Source organism: Mus pahari, chromosome 1 (genome assembly GCF_900095145.1).
Source record: "Mus pahari chromosome 1, PAHARI_EIJ_v1.1, whole genome shotgun sequence".
In the NCBI taxonomy this organism is placed as follows: Eukaryota; Metazoa; Chordata; class Mammalia; order Rodentia; family Muridae; genus Mus; species Mus pahari.
The window spans coordinates 83,114,349-83,138,341 of NC_034590.1; the positions used below are offsets into that span (position 1 = coordinate 83,114,349).

The 23,993-nt window shown below is 35.1% G+C and overlaps 1 protein-coding gene across 10 annotated transcripts in view; it reads right to left on the reverse strand.

The window, feature by feature from the left end:
• Window positions 1-23,993, reverse strand: part of Btbd10 (BTB domain containing 10) — a 55,986-nt gene that overhangs the window by 4,222 nt on the left and 27,771 nt on the right. For all 10 annotated transcript variants that reach the window (XM_029538803.1, XM_029538784.1, XM_029538799.1 and 7 more), the window contains 6 exons: window positions 13,691-13,887; window positions 11,052-11,337; window positions 7,867-7,969; window positions 7,234-7,354; window positions 5,132-5,329; window positions 2,157-2,267 (listed from right to left, as the gene is read on the reverse strand). In XM_029538803.1, coding sequence (XP_029394663.1) covers window positions 2,157-2,267; window positions 5,132-5,329; window positions 7,234-7,354; window positions 7,867-7,969; window positions 11,052-11,337; window positions 13,691-13,844 — 973 coding nt within the window. In that variant the 5' untranslated portion in view covers window positions 13,845-13,887. The remainder of the gene's footprint in view (window positions 1-2,156; window positions 2,268-5,131; window positions 5,330-7,233; window positions 7,355-7,866; window positions 7,970-11,051; window positions 11,338-13,690; window positions 13,888-23,993) is intronic.

A 23,993-nucleotide genomic window follows, 5' to 3' on the forward strand; every position in this document is an offset into this window, starting at 1 on the left:
AGGCAGATTTCTGAGTTCAAGGTCAGCTTGGGACAGAATGGTAATCTCAAAATGGGATTCCCAGTTTATTGTTTGTGCTTACAAAGGAAAAGCAGATCTCTGAATTCATTTGCCAAGCCAAAAAAAAAAAAAAAAAAAAAATGTACTTGCTGTCTTCTAAGAATCTAGGGGCTATGGTCATAGATTGTTGATTCATGGGGTGGTCAGAAGGAGCCTGGAGTAAATGACCAAATTGGTATGTAAATAGAAAACTGGAATTTTAGTAGGCATGAGATAAGCTAGTGATGGCAAGTTTGTTTGTTTTAAAAAATTTTTCTAGCAAGAGCTGAGCTATCTATCTGTAGCTTGCTGGAGAGAAAACACAGCTTGTTTACAATGTTTTCTAACAGGATTTCTTATTTTGGTTAGGAAATCTATGGAGAGTGAACACAGCTCTTTTAGAAATATTTCTAGAAAATTCAGGAACTTTTTCTAGCAACTTTTCTGATTTTGGTCAGAAAACTCATGAGCTAATCGAGAAGCCTTTTAAATGTTTTTCTAGCATGAGAGAATGGTCTCTGGCAGGCAGAGACAGGGTGGTCTCCAGCAGGGAGCTATCTGGAGCAGACTACAGAGCCAAGCGAGCTCTCTAGGGAGCCATCTCAAGCAGAGTACAAGGCTGTCAGCTAGCACCCCATCATTTGATTTTGAGTCACTCTCAAACAGCCCTTCTCTCAGAAAACCCTTTCCAAGACAAGGCTGGTCCTTGGCAATGCTCAGCTTCTTACTTTTCCAAGAGGAAAAAACTTACAGACTTGATGAGAAAGTTGAGGGTCTACAAATCAGTTAAAAGAAAAAAATGCTTCAGAATCTAGAAGCAGTTGTTGAAATAAATGTACAGGAGCACAAATACTGTCTAGCCAAAGTCAAGATTAATTTATCTAAACCTGTAATGTATCTGGACAAATACTGTTAAATACTGTTTTCATTTAAGGAAACAAAACAAAACACTTCATATAGGATTTCAGAAGTGCTTAGATTCTGACATCACAAAGTCCAGAACCAGACCCCTGCCTTTATCATGTCTTCTCAGGGAAACTTAAAAAGAATCAAAAAATTTAAAAATGAGATTTTTTTTCATTCAAGAATGCAATTACTCATTCAAATAAGAACTATCCATTAGTTTTTATAACAAGGTAATGTTCAGTGGAGGGAGTGCAAAGTGACAAAGGCAAGCTTTGGTGTGTCTCAATTCTACTGTCCTTCACACAAGTCCTGTTTTGGACATTCTTTTCACAAGTTTGAGCAACCTATTCCCGGTGATCCTTCAGCACCCCAACCAGGTTCCTAGCTAGCACAATTCACTATCATCACCATAAACATATATGCTGTGCTTTTCTTAGATTAACTCAGCTCATGCTTACAATAGCCATTTAAAGTACTTATTAACATTCCCAATTCCAGAAAAAGAAACTGGGTTAAGTGCTGTGGCCAATGCACAACAATTAATATGTAAGCAATCTGACTCCAAAGCCTTTACTCTTGACATAATCCACTACAAATATTCAAGAAGGAAATTTGGTTATGTTTTAAGACAGAATCTCACTACGTAGCTCTAGCTGTCTTGGGACTCACTATGTAGACCAGGCAGGTCTCAAATTCAAAGAGATCAGCCTGCCTCTGCCTCCTACGTATTTTAAAATGAAAGACACCCCTGTCAAGGCTATCTAAGGTACGTGCATTTAAAAGATAAAACAAGCTGTGCAACTGTCTGTAAGTTGAATATTAGCATAAAGTTAGCCAAGCATTGCTTCTATATGAATTTCTAAAAGGTGCTTTTAAAACATATTAGACCTTATTGCTAAGCAAACAGCCCTGTCAACTTTTTGGGAATGTACACACGTGAGCCAAAAAATACCACATGAACTTTGCTAAAAATGAATCAGGGGAAGCCATGAGAGGAAAAAAAATCCCATAAAGGAATCTTATGGGATACATACTAACTCTTAATGGCTTTCATGTGACCTCTCAGAAGAAAGACTGTCTCTGTTCTTTACATGTTTATACCATCATCATCTGGTAACTGAGAGGGCTTCCCCCCACAAATTATTTAAACTACATAAGGAGATCCATTTAAAAAACTTTTTTTTAAAGAAAATGAATTGAAAACATCTTACCTTCTATTCCCAATCTAATCTTCTTAAGACCTCGCTCCTTCAAAACTGATTTGGCCACATCTCTATTTTCAATGTACTTGAAAAATCTGTATAATTTTGTGCTATAAATAACTGGAATAAAAAAGACAAAAATATTTCACATTAACATCAAAGTACTTAAGAAATTTACTTCAATTTACCTTGATCATGAAATGGACCTGACATCCCTAAAAGCCCAAATAATGGATGCACTAATGCCAAAGGAAGACTAGCCAACATGACAGGACAATATTCAGTACAGTTAATGTAGAAGCAAATGTCTACTTAAGTGGAAACAAGAAAAGCTTTGATAACCAGTCAGGTAACCCAATCTACAGGAAGGATCTAAGATACACATCTACTTATTTCGATGGGATCTGTTCCAACTTTCAGTAAGATAACCAAAAGATACTGATTACACACTATTATCAAGCAGGCAAAGTAAAGAACTTGACCAAGATACCTACATGGCCTATTCTGGAGGTGGGGAAACTGCCTTGTCAAAGAGCACTTCACACTTTATGTTTCATGAATTGAACAACTATTAACAATTTCCCAAAAGGCAAAGTCCCTCCCCACAAACTGTTTTCCATTCAGGCAGAGTCCCAATTAATACTGATGTTAAAAATGGCAGATTCGAGCATTTTCTGCCTAGGTTAGTCTGTTTAGAGCAAACTGGCTTTGCAAAGGGCAGACAGTCCACTGACAACATGTTGAGTCTTCCAAACGTGCTGGGAACTTCAGGGAGTTAGACTGACGGGCCTTCCTCGCCTCCTCTCTTTCTGGTGGAGTTATCGCCCTTAAAAGGTGAACTGCAAGGTTTTGTCAAAAAAAGAAAAACACACTCACAAACCAAACATGCTGGTTTAAGAGTCAATAAAGGAAAGTCTGTATACAAATTTTACCCATGGGATCAATCTGTGCTTATTACTAAAGCTTTGAGACTACTGATATTATAAGATTGTTTTGTTTTGTTTTCTTTTTTGAACCATTCAGAAAGGATAGAGTAACCAGCCTGGGTTAAAAAACTATCTTTGTATCCTCCTTGAATGTATCTTCTTTAGGCTGGAACAGCTTTGAAACAAAATGAATCTCATTTAGACAAACTAAGTTTAAAAAGCTTTTGTTCCCTTTAAGCTATAACGCTCAAGATAAACACACACACACACACACACACACACACACACACAAGAAAAGAAAAGAAAAGAAAAGAAAAGAAAAGAAAAGAAAAGAAAAGAAAAGAAAAAAAGAAAAGAAAAGAGAAAACAAAACCATGAAACAGAAATGAAACATTAACAGTGAAAGATGAAAAGTTGGTCTAACTAAAATTTAGTCACCACAGTTAAGTCTGACCTCTGTCCTATAACTGCAACTCTTCTCTTGGAGCTAAACCTATTGAAAGCTAAAATATAAATGATAGCATCCCACAACCTCTTACACCTGTCCTTTCCAATTTGGGCCCAAAAGAATGGCTCTTGCTAAAAAAGATGTTGAGAAGAAAAAAGGCTGTTTTGCCAAGGTTGTGATGAGAATATACCATCAACATTCATGAGCACATCCATGCATAGGCTTCAAGAAGTGTGCCCCTTGGGCACTCAAAGAAATATGGAGATCTGCCATGAAGGAGATCAGGACTCCAGATGTAAGCATTGATACCAGGCTCAATAAAGCTATCTGGACCAAAGGAATAAGGGATGTTCTATATTGCATGTGAATATGTTTGTCCAGAAAACATAATGAGGATGAGATTCACCAAACAAGCAATACACACTTGAAACTTACATGCCTGTTACCAGATTCAAAAATCTACTGATTGCCAATGTAGATGAGAACTAACCTGATAAATGTCAAATAAAGTTGTAGAACTGCCTCCAAAAACAAAAATAAATTATATATATGATAAATTCTTTTTAACCAAAAATAATTTAGTATGTTTATTCTGAGTTTTGGTACCTTTTTGTTTTTCCTGTATTGTTCAACTTTTTATTCTACACAACTGAGAAAAGTCACCATCAGAAAAAAGTCAAAGACTGAGGAAACAGCAACAAAGGCACCTATTATATCTCTACAAAAGACTCACAACCTAGGCATGGGATATGATCGATAAGTATTTTTAAAGAGAATCACAACATTCATGTAAGTCTATCATGTAAGCGCAAACCTGTCTGTTCTGGAAAGTTCTACCACAGCATGTCAGAAAAAGCTTCTGAAAATGGTTGCCAAAGTGGCCATTTGCAATCTTTGCTTAGTTTTGGGAAAATGATTCATAAAATGGAAAAACATAAGAGATGAGAGTTTTCATACTTTCTGTATTTCTATAGCTTTTACCTAAACTCAATGGAGTCTAACCCTTACTAGGTTAACAGACTAGATTATGCTAGCTCACCTATAACACTGTTTAAAATACTTGTATTGGGTTCATAAAACAACATAACAGATCCTTTCTAACAAAAACAAAACAAAAAATTCTAACCACAAAGTTTGGAAGTAAAAAAAAGACCTCAGTGCTGCTCAAGATAAGCTAGTCTGGTTAGAAACAACTGGAGAATGACAGTTTGGTTCAATAAAGTTTTGGAAGAGCTAGTATCAGAAGCACAAATGATGTCAAGAAGAAATCTTGGAACTTAAAGTTACCTACAGTCAACAAAATTCAAAACAGGTTCTGTGCCTGACAGGCAGGGCTGGGCACACTTTCTGCACAGGCTCAAACAGTAAATACTCTGGGCTTTGCGAGCCATGCAATCTCTGTTGCAGCTTCTCAGTTCTGCCATGATAGCACCAACGCAGCCAAAGGCAATACAAAAACTTTATAGAACAGGCATGGACTGGATTTAACAAAGAGCTAGTTTGGTCCCTGGGGTAGGAGAAGAATCTCATACCCGCCCTTTGATTACTATTAAAAGACAGAGATTAGCCATCTAATGAACCAGGAAAGAGAAGCATGACAAAACACTTACTCTGTGAATATTCCTCTCCCATCTGTGGTGGATATTCCTCATCCCAATCTACTACATCATCATCTGTAAGCACTACGATATGGCACTCTCGTTCCCCACTCTGGGCGCTTGCTACCATGAGAGGGAGGATCATTTCTTCCAGATAAAATTCAAATTGTCTACGAGCACCATCATTTGATAACTCATGCATAAGGGCACCTGAAATGAAACCCACAAAAATATCTTGACATTTTTGGATGCCCGTTAAAAGCAGAAGCAAAGAATAGATAAATAGAACATTACAATAAGTCAGCATCAATTTTAGAATTTCATGTTGGTTAATCTTCAGCTTTTGCACTTTACCTAAAAGAGTTCATATACAAAACACAGTCAGAGAAAAATATGGACAATAGTAAAGAAAAGCTGCATTTAATAGATGAAGTAGATGAAGGACCAAGGAGCAAGGGAGCGAATGACAGGCAAAAAAGTAAAGAAGGAGATATATATGTGTATGTATATATATATATATTTAACAGATTTTTTATTAGATATTTTCCTCATTTACATTTCAAATGCTATCCCGAAAGTCCTCTATAGTCCCCTCCCCACCCCCCGCTCCCCAACCCACCCATTCCTGCTTCCTGGCCCTGGCGTTCCCCTGTACTGGGGCATATGATCTTCTCAAGACCAAGGGCCTCTCCTCCCATTGATGGCCACCTATGCAATCCTCTGCTACATATGCAACTAGAGACATAGAAGAAGGATATTTTAAGAGGAAGTGTTAACAGAGGTGCTCAGAAAACTTAGCAGTAAAAATGAATGACAGAGTTACCAATACATTAGCATTGCTCATAATCTTCTAGTCAGCTCAATGCTACAAAAAAAGAAAAGACTCTCTGCTAAGAGTACACATGACGCATACAAACAGGGCTCTGTGAGGGTAGCTAAAAACAAATGTACAAATTCAGTAACTTACTTGTTTTTTCGTTTTTGTTTTTGTTTTTGGTTTTTTGAGACAAGGTTTCTCTGTGTGGTCCTGGCTGTCCTGGAACTCACTCTGTAGACCAGGCTGGCCTCAAACTCAGAAATCCGCCTGCCTCTGCCTCCCAAGTGCTGGGATTAAAGGTGTGCACCACCACACCCAGCTAACTTACTTGTTTTAAAAAATATTTATTTTCTGTGTATGAGTGTTTGCCTGAATGTATGTGTGGCTATGTGTGTGCATGCATCCTGCCCACAGAGATCAGAAGAAGGTGCTGGTCCCTCTGGGACTGGAATTACAGATGTTTGTGAGCTTCCACACACATGCTAGGAACTAAACCTGAGTTCTCAGCAAGAGAAACAAGTGCTCTTAACTGCTGAGCCATCTCTCTAACCGCAAAAAGATCTTTTAACAGTTTTCTTTACATTTATTTCCTTTTATTTTGAAAAGATGGGGTGTCTCAGAAAGTCCACAGTGGCCTCAAATCTACAACATAGCTGTAGATGACTTTCAACTTCTGAACCTCCTGCCTCCTCTTTTTGGTACAGGCAGGTTTTTGTACTTCCTATTTTTGCCCTTTTTTTCTTAAATAAATCCTCACTTAATACTGCATATCAGGTACTATCTCACATAGAGATAAAAAAGATAAAAAAATTTAGATGATATGATATAAATAATGAAAATAAGACACACTTTAGGAAAAGGATCAGGGTTCCCAAGCTAGGACATATTAGTAACAAATGATCCATGAAACAGTAAAAAAGAAAATCTCTTAAGAATTCATTAAGAAAATTATTAAAGTTGAAAAAAGTTGCTGGGCAGTGGTGGTGCACACCTTTAATCCCAGCACTTGGGAGGCAGATGCAGGAGGATTTCTGAGTTCAAGGCCAGGAGTAAGAGTGAGTTGTAGGACAGCCAGGGATATACAGAGAAACCCTGTCTCAAAAACAAGAACAAAAACAAAAACAAAAAGTTGAAAAAAGTTTAGAAAATAACAGAGCTATCTAGAATTCTTCAGAGTTCAATAAATATTTTTTAAAATACCAGGACGCTTTATAATTGAACTAAACAAACATCTGTACTCTATGTAAACAACATATTCAGGCTTTACAATACTAGTAAACACAAACCTCATACTTACTGAGATCTCTACATTTAATTGTACTGTATTCAAAAGAGATACAAAGGTAATCACATGCTTCTCTCAGTTCAGGAATAGATATGCCATCAGGACAGCGGATGATTCCTGTCTTATAGTAATCCTGGAGGGAAAAAATTAGAGAAAAATGCATTAAGCACTTGGGTAGTCCAAACCTATTATCAAGACTGTGTTGGTAGCACTTTCAAAACTAACTAGTGCTCTGATATTTTTAAATTATGGAAGAGTAATGTTAGATGGGGCCTCAGTTTACCTAACAATCTTTAAAATTTTACTTATATGTTTAAAAAAAGAGTTAATAAGAACAGTAACAACAAAGATCAGTAAGAAAATGTTTAGATGTTCATAAATTTCCATAGTGCTAGTTTGGGACAATAAATTATGGTTCAAAATTAAGAGAAATTATATGACTTTAGAAATGTTGGAATGTAACGCCTGAAAGAACTGCATTCAGGGCTAAGAGATGAATCTTTATATCATATCTTTCTGAGGCCATAAACACAAATATGAATTTAAAAACATTTAAAACAAAATAAGAATATATGTCCAAGAAGACATCTAAACACTGAGGATGGATCTTATGCCTAAGTTATTAACATAAACAAACACACTCACCAAAATAGCTCGAAACACAGTAGAACCAATTCCCTCTGCCACCTCATATTCTCCCTTCTCATTGGGACGTGTGAAATTATGTTCCCGGCCAGATCCAAACATCCTGTGATATTAAGTAATTAAGATGCTTTTAAAAAGGAATATCAGTTTCACATATAGACATAAATATTACTTAATCATTATATTCTTTCATTATATTAATAATTATAAGAAATTTGGCCAATGTTATAAAGAGAGCATAAAAGGTCCAATAGGAACAATAGTATGGATTTACCTTTAAGCGATAATAAAACCAATAGCTAAAGATGTCACCCAGAAGTAGGGCACTTGCCTTACATGCATAAGGACCTGGGTTCTACCACTAGCACACAAAAAATACTATCATCTTATCAAGGTACAGTAGCTCACAACCATTACTTCATCACTCAGAAGATTGAGGCAGGAACACTGCCACAGATTCAAAGCCAGCACGGGCTACACAGGAAATTCTAAGCTGCCCTGAAACTATACAGCAAGAACCGTATCAACCCTCACCCCCAAATGGTAATAGAAAGTAAGGAAAACAATCATTCTAGAGAAAGGATGATTTGGGAGGGGTATGTTTAACCTGTGCCCTTCCATGAAACTACTGTTCATCATCAAGTTGTAGTATATTAACAGAACATACAGCAGCTGAGTTGGAAAAAAAAAAAAAAAAAAGACAATATAAGCCAGTTAGGCTACTTAAAATTTCAGAAATTCTAAATATAAGGAATCCTACTCAAAATTCTTAGACTTGTATTCTAGAATAGAAAAATAAGTCATTATATGCCAAAATAAGAACAGTGGATAAACTGGGCAACATTGTGCATGACTTTAATCCAAGCATTTGGATCTGCTTTACATAGTGAGTTCCAGAACAGTCAGAGCTACGCAGTGAGATCCTGTCTCCCCAAAATAAAGATAAGACAGAAAAGAAAAAAAGAAAAAAGAAAAAAGAAAAGAAAAAGAAAAAGGAAAAGAAAAAGAAAACCAACCAGGCAAGCAAGCCAGTAACAGAGTCTGGAAAATGAAAGTATGGAGACTGGCTAGACATGGTGACACATGCCTTTATTCTTATTAGCACTTGGGAGGCAGAGGCAGGTAAATATCTGAGTTTGAGGATAACCTGGTCTAAAGAGAAAGTTCCAGGACAGCTAGGGCTGCACAGAGAAACCCTGTCTCAAAAAAATATAAACAACCATCACCCAGAAAATTTTAATTAAATGAGTTAAAAGGAAAAAAAACCCTCCTAACCTTTATTTTAATATAAGAAAAAGTAAAAAACAGGAATTTTATGTTTTTCAAGACATTATTGGCCCTACTGGTAACTAATAAGAAAAATGAAACAATTTTTAAAAAGTGTTCTTTGCAATAAAGTTTCAAGCAGTACTAAGAAATATCTTAAAATCATTAATTAAAAAAAATGAGCCTCTGAATTCAATAATGCCACTATTTCCAGAGTAAATACAATTATTTCAAGTATTTTACTCAGTAGTTTAAGCAGGTTATTCTTATAACACAGAAATTTATGAAAAACAAAGCATTTTTTATTTTAAAGTTTCCAAAAAGAATGCCAAGTGCTTTCCAGTTCCTATGAATATTAATTTTCCTCCCCAAAGATATGCTTTAGTCACTGCCTGAATAGAAGCTTCCACTGACTGAATAGCATCAAGAATCAAATGTCATGCAATTTCCTCAAATGCTTGAACTTTTTACAAAAGGAATGCTATTCTTTTCAGATCAATGTGAACACCAATTTAAAACAGTTGAAGCAAAATTTCAAATACCTACTTTTCCCCCAATTTTTATATAAAAGTAAAGTAGAACAATGTCAAGTCAATAGCTTCTACTAATCATCTCATGATAGTAAAAAAAATACATACTCATGGAAATGCATATTCAAGCCCAATGCTATTTAGAAAAATTATTTAGTTACTCAAAATGCATACAATATCACAACACCAGCATTGATTCTATTCTTGGTCTTTCTCTCTTTCCCTTTATCCCCTCCTTCCTGAAGCCCCTACTACACCCATCACAAAAACAGAGTAGGAAAATACTTCAAGTTTCTTCCTCATGTAAACATTTATTTCATTTATATCTTCCATCTTAGTTATAGACAAAAATACTGATATTGCACTTAAGTGTTTGATCCTTATTTTAGGCATTTTGAAAACAATTTCATTGCCTAAAATCCTGAGATTGTTGTTCTCATTAACTGCAAACTACTCAAGACAACTACTAACTACACTTTTTTTTGTTTGTTTGTTTTGAGACAGGGTTTCTCTGTGTAGCCCTGGCTATCCTGGAACTCACTCTGTAGACCAGACCAGCCTTGAACTCAGAAATCCACCTGCCTCTGCTGAGATTAAAGGCGTGTGCCACCACGCCCGGCTCTAACCACACGTTTTCTAAATGACAATTACCTTTACTCCCCACCTTAAATATTTACAACAAACTGACAATTAAAATTTACATCAAAGTGACAATTCAAATTGATTTCACAGCTAATCAATCAGTTTTCTTTTAAACAAAGCTGATAGGTATTCTTCTATATCCAGTGACTGGCTTTAGGAATTCATTTGGGAAATATATCAATGCTAACTAAGATTCATCTGGTTAGGGCTGGAGAGATGGCTCAGCAGTTAAGAGAACACTGACTGCTCTTCCAGAGTTCCAGAGGTCCTGAGTTCAATTCCCAGCAACTACATGGTGGTTCACAACCATCTATAATGGGATCCAGTGCCCTCTTCTGGTGTGTCTGAAGACAGCGACAGTGTATTTACATAAAATAAATAAATCTTAAAAAAAAAAAAGAGAGAGATTCATCTGGTAGAGTCAATCTACCAGATCAATCTGTAGAGATCTTTCAGTGTTCTGACTTTAACAACAAATTTGATATTACTATTTGCTATTGCCACAGGTACTACAAAAGATCAGTCAAAATAAAACCAAATTTAAGGTTGGCTCTACCCAAATTCTACTGTATTAACTTAGACAAATTATTTAACTTCCAAAATCCGGTTCTTTTATCTATAAAATAGGAATGTTATGGCTCTCTCTACAGCAGAAATTTTACTATAAAACTTAATAACCACACACAAAAAAATGACTGTGAAAAGTGCTTTAAAATTAGTAATATAATGAACAGCAATGAAACAAACCTGCCCAACATTGTATTTGGCTGTGCAGTAAAAATGGATGGGTCCACAACAAATCTGGTGTTATCCACTATCAGGGTCACTCGCTCAGATGTCCTCACATTCCGAGCCCCTTCTTTTGCATTTTCATATACAAACACCATCTCCCCAGATGTTTTACAGCTACCATCTGAGCTTGACTGACTGCTGTTCCTGCTACTGTTCCCAGCACTGCTCATGGAGCCATTTGGGGATGCTCTTTGAGGACGAGGACTGCTTGGACGAGAAGAACTATGGTCTTTTTCTCGTTCTGAAATAAAAATATTAAAGTCATACAAATTTTCTTTAAAAAGATTTGAGCCAGGCGATGGTGTCACACACATTTAGTCCCAGCACTAAACAGGCAAAGGCAGGCAGACCTCCATGAGTTCCAGGCTCGCCTGTTCTACAGAACAAGTTCCAGGACAGCCAGGGCTACACAGAGAAACCCCATGTCAAAAAAAAAAATTTTTTTTTTTTTTGAGAACTGAATCTTCTAAAATGTCTGAAATAGAAAAGTTCATTTAAATTGCAGAATTTGTTTTTCTATTTCAAATGCTCTTTTCAACAAATCCAAGAATAAAACCCAAAACATAAAAATGTTTTTTAAAATATTCAAGCTAATTGATGTTGACCCAGCCAAATATCAAAGTTAAGGTAAATCTTTCATTATTATTCCACTGAAAAATATGCAAAAATCAAAATATTCTTTAAGTCAAATAGATAGATGTGAAAAATCAGTGGAAGGTTAACTAGAATATCAAATTTGACAGAGCTATTTTGGTTTCTTTTTGTTTTTGTTGTTGAGACATGGTATTGCTACATGGCTCAGGCTGGTCTCAAACTCATGACCCTCCACTTCAAGGTACTAAGATTATACATGCCCCCACTCTTCAGCCTGAGAGTAACAATTTAAAACAGTTCTAATTACTAAAAAGTGTTACAATTATACAGAACATGAAGTACAACTGTAGAAATATGTTGTATTAATAACATCACACTGAAATCATTAATTTTTCTCGTAAAAAGAAGATCTAAAAAGAAAAAAACTCAGCAGGGACAATAGGAAATAGACAAACAAACAAAACCATAAAACCTGAATGACTACCAAAGAATTAAGCAAGAAATGGTGTACTGCTTCTTTTCTGTTTGCTTTAGGCTGGGCTTCATGACGAGCAGGATGGCCTCAAATTCACCATGTAGTTATTGAGAACCTTCTTAGTACTAGGTTTACAGGACTGCACCACTCTGCTCAGCTGATACATTTTCTTCCAAACCTCACTTTTATTAGCCATACAGTTATTATTTATTATTTTTATTGATAGAAAATATTGTTAAAGTTTTCTTTAGATGTTCTAATACCCTATAAAAGGGAAATAAAGATTGTATGGTAAGTTTTATTTAAAGGCTAGATTGCTAAAATTTAAAGGTGACCTAAAAATGTACCTCTGTCTCATCAGTTTTTGCCAAATTTCTTTATGACTCAGGTTACTTAGAACACTCTGTACAGCATGCTGATTGTATAATTAGGCTTGCTATAGCTCCAGAGCTGTTCTGACACCCTCCTCCTTTAATTCCTGTTTCCACAAGGCTGGTAGCATCCTGAAAGCAAAATTTACTGGAGTGATAAAATAACTGTATTCTGTTCTCATTTCTCAGAGACTCAATGAATCATGGAAGAGACTATTAACTCTTTTTGTTACTTCTGTCCATTTTTTGCATATGATTGACCTTGTTAGATATTGTCAATTTCTCTGCTTAATAAGACCTAACTTAAATGATTCTGAGTTACCTCAAATTATCAGATACTATCAAATATAGTTAAGTCAGTTTGGGAGTGGAGCCTGCTGGGGATTCAAAGAGTCTTGTACATGATTAATTAGTACTCTACCAGCAAACTATATATATCTGCAGTCTAAATATGTTCTCACATACACAGGTGGTAGAGTCTGAACCCAGGACCACATACATGCTAAGCACAAATGATCACAGAAGAAGCTATAAATCAACCCTAAATCAAAGTTAGTTATTTATACCTTTCCTATGAGCAAGTTTAAAAACCTCAACATTTCCATAATGCTTAGGCACATTTATATACTTCATAGTGATACAGTGTGTTGTCCTGGGCTAAAAGTGCTGCTTATGTATGAGTAAGAAGGAAGGAGAAGACCCAAGGTGCTAACAAAGTAAAACATATTTCTCTTTCGTCTATTTTTATTATTAAATTTGAAAATCTGTCAAAAATCAGAATAAATAATCCCATAATGGTTTTTCTTTTATTTTGTTAGCATGATTAACCAGAGAACCTTAGCTATAATTTGCCTTACTACTATTTTAGAATAAGTCACTGTTATTAAAAATTAAATTGAAATTTTTTTCTTAAAAATCTATATTATCACAGCTTTAAAAGCTTTTCATGGTATTTCTTTTATAAGATTGCTCCTAAATTTAAAATATACCTCTATGCTTGATTTAATAAGTTGTCCTTTTAAATATTAAGATTAGATAAAATACAAATAACTGAATTACAATAAAGAAGTGAAGTGTTATGCACAACTGAATATCATCACAATTGTAAAAAGACTGCTGACAGAATTGGTGGGGTGAGAGACAACCTTACATACCAATATGATGCTGCCTTGTTGGTGAAGTCACATTTCGAATACAAGGAGTAAGCTGAGACTCTGCTCTCTCATGAGATGAATCTCGTGATCTGTCACTTGACCTTCGTCTATCTCTTGATCTCTCATGGCCCCCACTAGCACCATGCAGACTCATTTTGGTGTGGTCGACTCCTCCCTTAGCAACACGTGAGGCAGAGCTGATAGGTTAGAAAAGAAAATTAATCATAAAAGCAGGAAAAAAAAAAGATAGCAAAATATTTTAAATGAAAACATGCTTTAATATACAACTAATATTTTAAAGTACAAAAATCAAATGTTACTTTTTGATTCTGAAATCTGAACCTTTACCTTTGACAAATTCTGGAGTATATGCTTATAAAAAACATATTTAATGTTTTATAGATGAAAAAATTAAAACCCCAAAAGGTTAACTGACTATTTTTTGTCTTGTTTTATAGAGATGGACTCTTATTACAAAGATCCAGTCTCTCTTGCCACCCAGTACTGGTACTACAGGCATTCACTATCATATACAGCATTACCTGACTTCTAAGATACAAGTAAGCTTAGTAACAGGAGTTATACAGGTATTTTAAATTTATTCATAATGGGATCTTAGATGAACAGAGCACCAAATTCTAAAACACTAAATAAAATAAAAAATTGAGGTTTGAATAAAATAACTGGTCTCCTTATCAAACAAGTCTCCAAGCAAACACTTAGAAAAATTTTATAAATGTATTATTATTACTATGCTAATTTCAACTTTTTTTTGTTTTTGTTTTGTTTTGTTTTTTTTCGAGACAGGGTTTCTCTGTATAGCCCTGGCTGTCCTGAATTCACTCTGTACACCAGGCTGGCCTCAAACTGAGAAATACGCCTGCCTCTGCTTCCCAAGTGCTGGGATTAAAGGTGTGTGCCACCACCGCCCAGCTAATTTCAACTTTTATTTTACTTTCTGATTATAAAAAATGAGAGAATTAAAAAAAATTCAGGAAATGTTACATAGATTAAATTCTACTGTGAGAGGTAACTGAAAACACTGTCCTTTAGCTAAAATAGTCTAGTAACAGAATTCACTCCCAGTATTATTAAATATGCACTGTACATGCAAAATGATATGTTAAATGACAATAGTGTTAAGATCTAGTATTAATATTAACATCTGTTCTTATCAGTTTAAATACCAATAAAAAGCTTTCTTGAGCTTATCCATGTAGCAATAATACATTATTAATACATATACTGAGAAGTATAAATAATTCACTTCTAAATGTAAAATATGTACATCACAAATATAGTACTAATTGAGTGGTAAGACAACAAATGCTTTAGAATCTCAAAAGATGAAGACAAAGCCAATAGACTAAAGTTAGGGGGCTAAGTTCGGTTTTCTGAATGAGAGCGTTCACTGGTTGCCAAGTCTGACGATCTGAGTCTGATCCTAGAAACTACATGGTGGAAGGAGTGAAGCATGTCCTGCAAAGCTGTTCTCTCACCTCTGCATGTGAGCACCACAAAAATACATAGGTAGATGAATGTAATTAAAAATTTAGATTAGAGTTTGTCACAAGTTCCTAAAAATATGTAAAATTTTAATAATGAAAATGGAAACAAACAGCAAAAAAAATTAACAATGAGATTACAATCCAGGTAGGTATAGAAAAGGCAATGGTAGTAACCAGACCAGAGCCAAGGCAATCTGGAAATGTAGCATGTTAGTAAGTATATCTAACAGTTTATAGTTTAAAAACTATTTTATAGCATATTTTAGAAATAGAAGATACTTTATGGTTTCACAGAAATAAAGAGTCAGACTCAAACTCTCTTTTAATAGTTACATAATACTGTGAGTTCCTTAATATCTGGAAGCAGGTCCTCTATCTGTAAGATGTACGTTCTAAGACTCTATTGACTTTCTTTAGTTGATGCTAGGAATAAATCAAGTATAATAAACAGAAGGGTTAGCACAGCTGCTACAATGCACCTTTTAAATGCTGGTTGTTTAGTTATAACAGATGGGGAGAGAAAAGTTCAAACTTCTGTTAGTTATACAATACTACCCAACATGGTGGTGGCAACACTGTAAGCTAAGCCTTGCTTCATCCTAATGTCCCCTTTATACTCTAGTGATTTCTTTTCACCAAAACCACACTGGTTAAAATGTAATCTTATAATTCCAAAAGCTGATTTAAATCCTGTAGTGACTCAAGGTCATCTTTTTTTGTTAGTTTATTGACTATACTGCTTTGTTATTTTTGTGGTTTGTTTTACTATGGAAATCAATCACCATCCTGTTATAACAGAGATTACAGGCACAGAAGATAAAGTAGATTTAGTTACTCCTAGAGAAATAAAGGCAGTCTGTTAGCCATTATCAGTCATGTGTTTTTCATAAGCCTTATGAAGAAAAGAATTTTCCACTCTCATGTTCCTTCTAGAAAGGGAGGGGGCAGTTATATTCTTAGAACATAATCATTTTCTTCAAATAGAACCGAGAGATTCTACTACTGGAATAGGAATACCAGAATTTCTGGCTGACTTCTGAAGTAGAAAAAGGGAGTGCTTATTAATAGAAGGATCAGATATGGGGGCGGCAGAACTCTATTATTCTCACTGCTAAGTTTTAATCATTTTGAACCACAAGAAAGCAAATTTCCTAAATGTGACCCAGTAATTTAATAGACTGTCCAATCACAACTATGGCTAAAGGCAAACACAGGCTAAATGTTCAGTTTTGAATAAGGGCCAGGCAGACTAATTAGTTGAAAAAGTGTTTTTACAAGACACCATTTTAGAGAGCGAGTGAGCGCAAGAGCGAGAGCGAGAGCAAGAGAGAGAGCGAGAGCGAGAGAGAGAGCGCTAAGTGTTCTACTGAAATATTGCCTTCATTTCTAAACTGATTAGATTTTAAATAAATGCAAACACTGTCATCACATACAACCATTTTTTTCTTTATAAGCCAAAAAGGATGTATGCTGAATCAGCCTTCAAAAATCAGATGTTATAGAAGACAAATTACATTCTCCCCTATTTGCTTAAATAATTTTAGATCAGGAAAACACTCTAAAAGACAGAGCAGCATGTGTAAGATAAGGAACAAGGACAAGCAAGTTCAAGCTCTGCTCCAGGCTGCATCTAAACAAATGTGCACCTTGTGAACTGATACAGGTGACAGAGAAAGTAGTTCATTCCCAGTACCTGCCTCTGGCCAGGGCAGTGGCAGGACTGCAGTTATTCTCCAGTCCAAATAGCTCCACTAAAAGACTGTAAGAAACAATATAAATAGAGCTTGAATATGGTGTGGATCAAATCCAAATATGGCCTCTTGGATGGAATCCACAAAGGAAAAAGAAAAGAGAAAATATGGAAGAAAAATGTCTAGCCCTCTCCCAAATTTGACGAAAATTACAAAGCCACAAATATAATATACACAGTAAGTTGCCCATACACTTTAAAGAAAAATGTAACAATAAATATGTTCCCATTGGTCTAGAGCAAAACTCTCAAATACAAAATGAGAATACTGATATTTTATGACTGTCATGATTTGTATATTCTTGGACCAGGGAGTGGCACAATTTGGAGGTGTGGCCTTGTTGGAATAGGTGTGACCTGGTTGGAATAGGTGTGTCACTGTGGGTGTGAGCTTAAGACCCTCACCCTAGTTGCCTGGGAAGTCAGTTTTCCATTAGCAGCCTTTGGATGAAGATGTAGAACTCTCAGCTCTGCCTGTGCCATGCCTGCCTGGATACTGCCATGCTCCCACCTTGATGATAATGGACTGAACCTCTGAACCTGTAAGCCAGCCCCAATTTAATGTTGTTTTGTATAAGACTTGCCTTGGTCATGGTGTCTGTTCACAGCAGTAAAACCCTAACTTAAGACATATGACAAAATGGCAAATGTATTATGAGTATACCTATTCAAAAGACAAAAGGAAGTAATTCTTAAGAAAAAAAAAAAAAAAGGCCAAGTAACAATGTGGATCTAATGCAAGAATGAGAGACCCTGAAAAGAGTAACTACACTGGAAAATATTTTTCTTACTGTTTTAATCTTCTTAAAAGATTAGCATGAACAATAATTCTAACTATGGCACATGGTTTATAACATACATATGAGTACTACAGAACAAAATTGGGATGGAAGAAATGATATCACAGTGTTGTGAGACTTTTATACTACACAAACAGCTGCATATCACTGGACAGCAGGTTAAAGATAATATACTATAAATGTTAAAGCAGCTATTCATACAATAAAGACTTTTAGTTAAAATGTTACAAACTGAAGTAAAACAACCCCTATCCCCCTCACACACACTAGTTTTAGCTAGAACAATAGCTCAGTGGATAAATGTATTTTGCTGTACAAGTATGTGAACTTAAGTTTACATCTCCAGCACACATATAAAAAGGCAAGCTGAGCAATGTGTCTGAGTGGGGTAGATCTCAAAGTTCCCTGGATGATCAGGTTCTATAAAGAGATCCTTTTTCAAAAAACAAGGAAGAGAGTGATAGTCAACATCAATCTCTGGCCTCTACAGATCCATGTGTGCAAGCACACACACAATTAGTTGTGGCAAACATACACACACACCAGCTAATCCAAAAGATGACAAGAAAAAAATGAGAAGATGGAAGGAAAAAAAGAATAGAAAATAATATCAAAGTAACAGACATATTTATACATAAATTACCTAAGCTTCTTACATGCAAATAAATGATCTACACCATAAAAGACAGATATTATTTGATAGGATACAAAGCCTGCCTACAAGAAACACACTTTAAATATGAAGGTACAGAGACAATATAACAGAATGAAGAAAGGCACTGTTAGCATCAGTTCAATGAAGATAGCAGCGGTCATTGTAACAGTGAAGCAGAGCTAAAAGAGGAAGTTCTTTGATGATATTCCATTAAGAACATATCACAACTCAAATGTTTTTCTGCCTCATAAGCAGACTCAAATCATACAAAGCAAAAACTGATAAATGAGAAAGAGTCAACCACACAATTACAAAAGGTTTTTAACACCCTTATATTATATTTATATTTACCTACTTGATTGCTTACGTATTACAGTACTAAGGATTAAACTCAGTGCTCCACATTTAAGTGGACATTTCACCTCTGAGCTATACTCTTAGCCCTACTGCAATATTTAGTAGAGGAAGCAGACAGAAGTCAATTAGAGATTTTAATATACTATCAACTGATTTGACCTGACATAGAACACCTCACAGAAGAATATCAGGAAAATCATCGTTTTTATGTGCACACATTTACAATGACAAACTATATTCTAGGCAATAAAGCAAATCTCAATAAAATTAAAAGAACTTAATCATATAAATATTTTCTGATTACAACGGAACTAAATTAAAATTCAAAACATTTGGAAAATAAAGATTCAGAAATTAAATAAACACCTTTAGCTAAAAGAATGAAAGGAGAAATTCTAAAATTCAATACACAATAAAACTAAAACTCACCTGACATGTCACAACTCTATGCTATGGCAATGATAGTATAGTAGCGCTTAGAGGGGCAACTTCAGCACTGACTCCCTATAGCAGTGGTTCTCAATGAGACCTCTAATAAAGAGCAGACTGAAAATGAATTAGAAAACAGAAGGAAAACCAATGAAACAAAGGCTTAGAAGACCAGTAAAGTTGAGAAATGTCCACCCTAGTCATGTGAAAAGAAAGATTCAAATGGCTACTGTCAGAAACAGTGTTCTGAGTCTACTGAAATTCAAAGAATAGTTAATAATAATTTTAAAAAATCCTTCATTCCAAAAAATTCAACAACTTGGGAAAATTACAAATTCAAACCTGCCACAGCTCACTCAAGAATGCAGACACACCGAACAGCTCTGTGTGTATTAAGAAAATTTGAATTTATAATTTAAAACATTCCTTCAAAAAGCCCTCCAGTTCCAGATGGCTCCATGATGAATACTTCAAACAGAAATAATATCAACTTTATGCAACTTTCCCATAAAACTGAAAAGGCAGAACTTTCTAACTCACTATATAAGGTCAGAATTATCCCAACCAGACCAAAAAGTATCTCAAGAAAACTATAAACCTTACAACAGATATTCTAAGTGTTTTTGATAATTATAGTAATGCGATGTGAAGATATAATACTACTACCACCTAAATTCAGTTTGTCTAAATACACAGGACTGTTGCTAGATATTTGATCATACTGTGAATCCTGAAATTGTGTTGTTTACTGGAAAAACATGTTTCTAGTTGTGGCTCAGCTTTAGCACATACCTTTAATCCTTCTGGTTGAAATACAGACATACCCTTATTACACACTTACTTAATCCCAAACAATGAAGGTAAAATTAATTTGTAGAAGGAAACACCCATGTCTGAAAATGATGTTTAATTGAGTGGCAGATAAAGTGACGAATCAGAGAAAGATTTGACAGAATAGGATATGCTCAACTCTCATGAGAACAGAGAGAAATATAGACTACTTCAACAAGCATTCAAAAGCAATAAAAGGGAAGAAGTGTATTTTATCAAATGGTTTTAAAATAGATAAGCAATGGACATTTCACTTCTAGAACTGGAAAGAACAATAGGATTCTGGTCTGGACAGTAGTAAACTCAAAATAGACCACAAACATAAACCTAAAACTATAAAACTTTTAGAAACAAAAGGCAAAATTCGTGTATGAGTGAAGTGATAATTGACCACAGAATTAAAACAATTTGCTCTTCAAAAATCACCATTAAAGAAAAACAAAACCCACTGATAAGAAAAAATAATTCTGAGTTAAGATCATGTACATGAATTAAATTCTCAAAATAACAAAAACTATATATAGATAAAATGAATTATATGAAATAATATTAAACATTATCAATTATTAAAGAAATACAAATTAAAATGACAATGGATTTCAGAGTGGCTAGACAAAAATCTGACCATAGGCCAGCAAAGTGACTCAGCATGTAGAAACATTGGACCTGCTGATCTGAATTTGATTCAAGGATCCCACAAGGTGGTATGAGAGAAACAACTTGAGCTGTTCTCTGACCTTCGCATGCATGCACGCATGAAATAAATATATACCAAGTACTCGTGGGGCATGTATATGAAATACAACCCACATACATCTATGGAAGGACTGGTATAGTATAAGTACATTGGAAACTGTTCTAGAAGACAACTTGTTTTTGAGAAATAAAACGTATACTGGTCATATACCCCAGATACTTCATTTTATTTTATTTTACCTCTGAAAAGAGATGAAAACATGTATCTATAAAACTTAAACATTTTATATATATATATATATATATATATATATACATATACATACACACACACACACATATACACACACACATACATACATACACAAATATTCTTTTAAGTTTTACTTGTAACCACTCAAATTTGAAAAGTATCTGGATGTCCATGGACAGGTGGATAAACTATTGTAATATATTCCTACAGCTGACAAAATTCAATAAAATATGAATATTTTTCACAAGTTATACAAATCATAACAAGAGAAAAATCTCAAAATAACTATGCCTAATGAAAAAGGCAGACAAAATAAATATGTAAAATTCTAGGAAATACAGCAATAGGAAAGGAAGAGAAAAGGGCACTTTGGAAATTTTTGTATGTGAAAGATATGCCAATATACTCATGGCAGTTGAGGTTTTATGGGTACATAAAATATCTAGACTTAACAAACTGTACACCAAAACTGGCTTTTTGGCCACAGAACCTGCTTGAGACTACTATACCATGAAGTCATGTTCATTATGTGTACATAATCTCAATCAAGTTTTTCCTCATGGTTTTCTCATTGGTCAACATTAAAGCTTTCCCCACCAGCCTACACAGACTCTTGCATACAGCAGTATAGTTCATGGTCTCAGAAACCAAAAGTATTTATCTCAATCAGATTAAAGACAGCTACTAAATTAACTAATGACCACCTATAGAGCTCACAAACCACCACTATCCAATAAAGCTACGGCAAACACCCAAATCAGATTCCTCAATCATGAATCCTTCTAGATTGTTTTTTTTTTTTTTTAACCATTAATGTCTTCCACCTCTAACTATGAAAATAAACCCACTTTACATAAAATCAAACTACCTGCCTGCATTTAAATTTTTATAACTTTAATTTATAATCTACTTATTTCTTTATGTAATGCAAATTTATCACGTATTATTTCAGTAATACTAATTTATCACTTAATTTCAAAGTCAAGCAGTAAACTCTTCAAAACTGTTGAAATCTAGGGCTAAGGATATACCTACTGGTTAGAGTGCTTACACAGCATGTAGTGAGGCCCAAGGCTCAATCCCTAGATCTGGAGCATGGGGTTTAAGGATCTTACTAATATGATCACACTTAAAAAGCAAGGATCTGTTACAGCAAACCTAAGCAATACCAACATAGTATAAATTTATGCACATAACTTGCAAATTTATCTAAATATTCTAATGAATTCTAGTTTATATGGAAGGCAGGTTCCTTAAAGACTGAATAGGAATTTAAGGGCTCAGTTTTGTGGGACTTATTATAGAAAGCATTTAATTGGAGTTCAGCCTTTCAAAGGATTAGAATCTGTAACCATCATGGTGGGGAAGATGACAGCCGGCAGGCACTCATAGTGCTGAAGCAGTATATGATAGCTTATAACTGATCCACAAGCACCAGGCAGGCAGGCAGACAGGCAGGTGAGGGGGCTGGGGAGAAGGAAGGGAGGAGAGAAAGGAAGGGAAGGAGGAACTGACAAGATAAGAGAGGGGGAGAAAGAGAAAATGTCTGGGGTGAGAGAAACTACTGGGAATGGCATACACAGGCTTTGAAACCTCATGGCCGACACGCAGTGACACACTTCCCCCAATCCATACTTCCTAATCTTTTTACCAACTGTGGACCAAGCATTTAAAACATGAGTCTATGAGGGCCATTCCCATTCAAACCATTAAAAAAAAATCAAAATCACAGTCATAATAATCTTTAAAAGATTATAGCAGAACTGAAAGACAATATCTGGAATATCCTCAAAAGAGAAAAAAAAATAAGTGAAAAGAGAATCAGATATAACAAAACTTCAGAAGCTGCTGACATAGGAACATTCATATCAGAAAACTGTCAACATACAAACTATATCTACAGTGTGACTGGTGTTCATTTATAGATAATGACCTTATAAAGCAGACAGACTTAGCACATGACAGCAATAATTGTTAGTTTGAGGAGTTATCTTACTTATTTTGAATACTTCTGTCTTAGGTTTCTATCGCTATAAAAACAGCATGTTCCAAGTAAGGAGAGAAGAGTTTATTTGGTTTATACATTCTGATCACAGTTCATCACTAAGGAAAGTCAGGGCAGGAACTCAAGGCAAAACCGAAGCAGAAAGCCAGGAAGGAATGCTGCTTACTGTCTGGCTTGCTCAGCGTGCCTTTTCTATGCAACCACAACCAATGTTGCTATGTGAACTAAAGTCTTCCCACATCAATTACTAATTAAGAAAATGCCCTCAGAGACTTGCCTACTATCCAACCTAACAGAGGCAATTCCTCAATTGAGGTTCTTCTTCCCAGACAACTATAGCCTTTGCCAAGTTGACAAAAATAAACAATCATAGTCTGGTATATTTTAGTAAGTTTGTGGATTGTAGCTAAGATTTCAGGATATAAATAATAATCTAATCACTTTACTGGTTATCTGAAATCAGAGTCAATTAAATCCTAGGTCTACTATATGATGCAAAGCTCAATTTCAGAGTTCATGTTGCTAACCTCAAGTAAGTCTGACTCAAACCAAGTTTAATTTATTTACCAAATTACTATTCTCCAAATATACAAAAGTAGTTATTATTATAAGAGTCCTTAATAAATGAGACTGGTGGTGGTGGGGTACAGGGATGTCAGAGACCATACATACTACACGGTTGCTTCGTGCCAAGTTTACTGATACTGTACTCACTCTTTTATGATGATGTTAAAGCCACACAGAGGTATTTTACAGACCTTACATAGACTCTTGAAATTCTTTTATGTTTAGTTCTCTTACCTACCTTACATTCAAGGGTATCTTGAAACAAAAAAGTTCAAATATATTCCAAGAGCACAAATTATATTAACTATAAGAGAAAATTTAAAGTTGGTTTACTTTTTAAAAACTCATTTCACAGCCGGGCGTGGTGGCACACGCCTTTAATCCCAGCACTCGGGAGGCAGAGGCAGGCGGATTTCTGAGTTCGAGGCCAGCCTGGTCTACAAAGTGAGTTC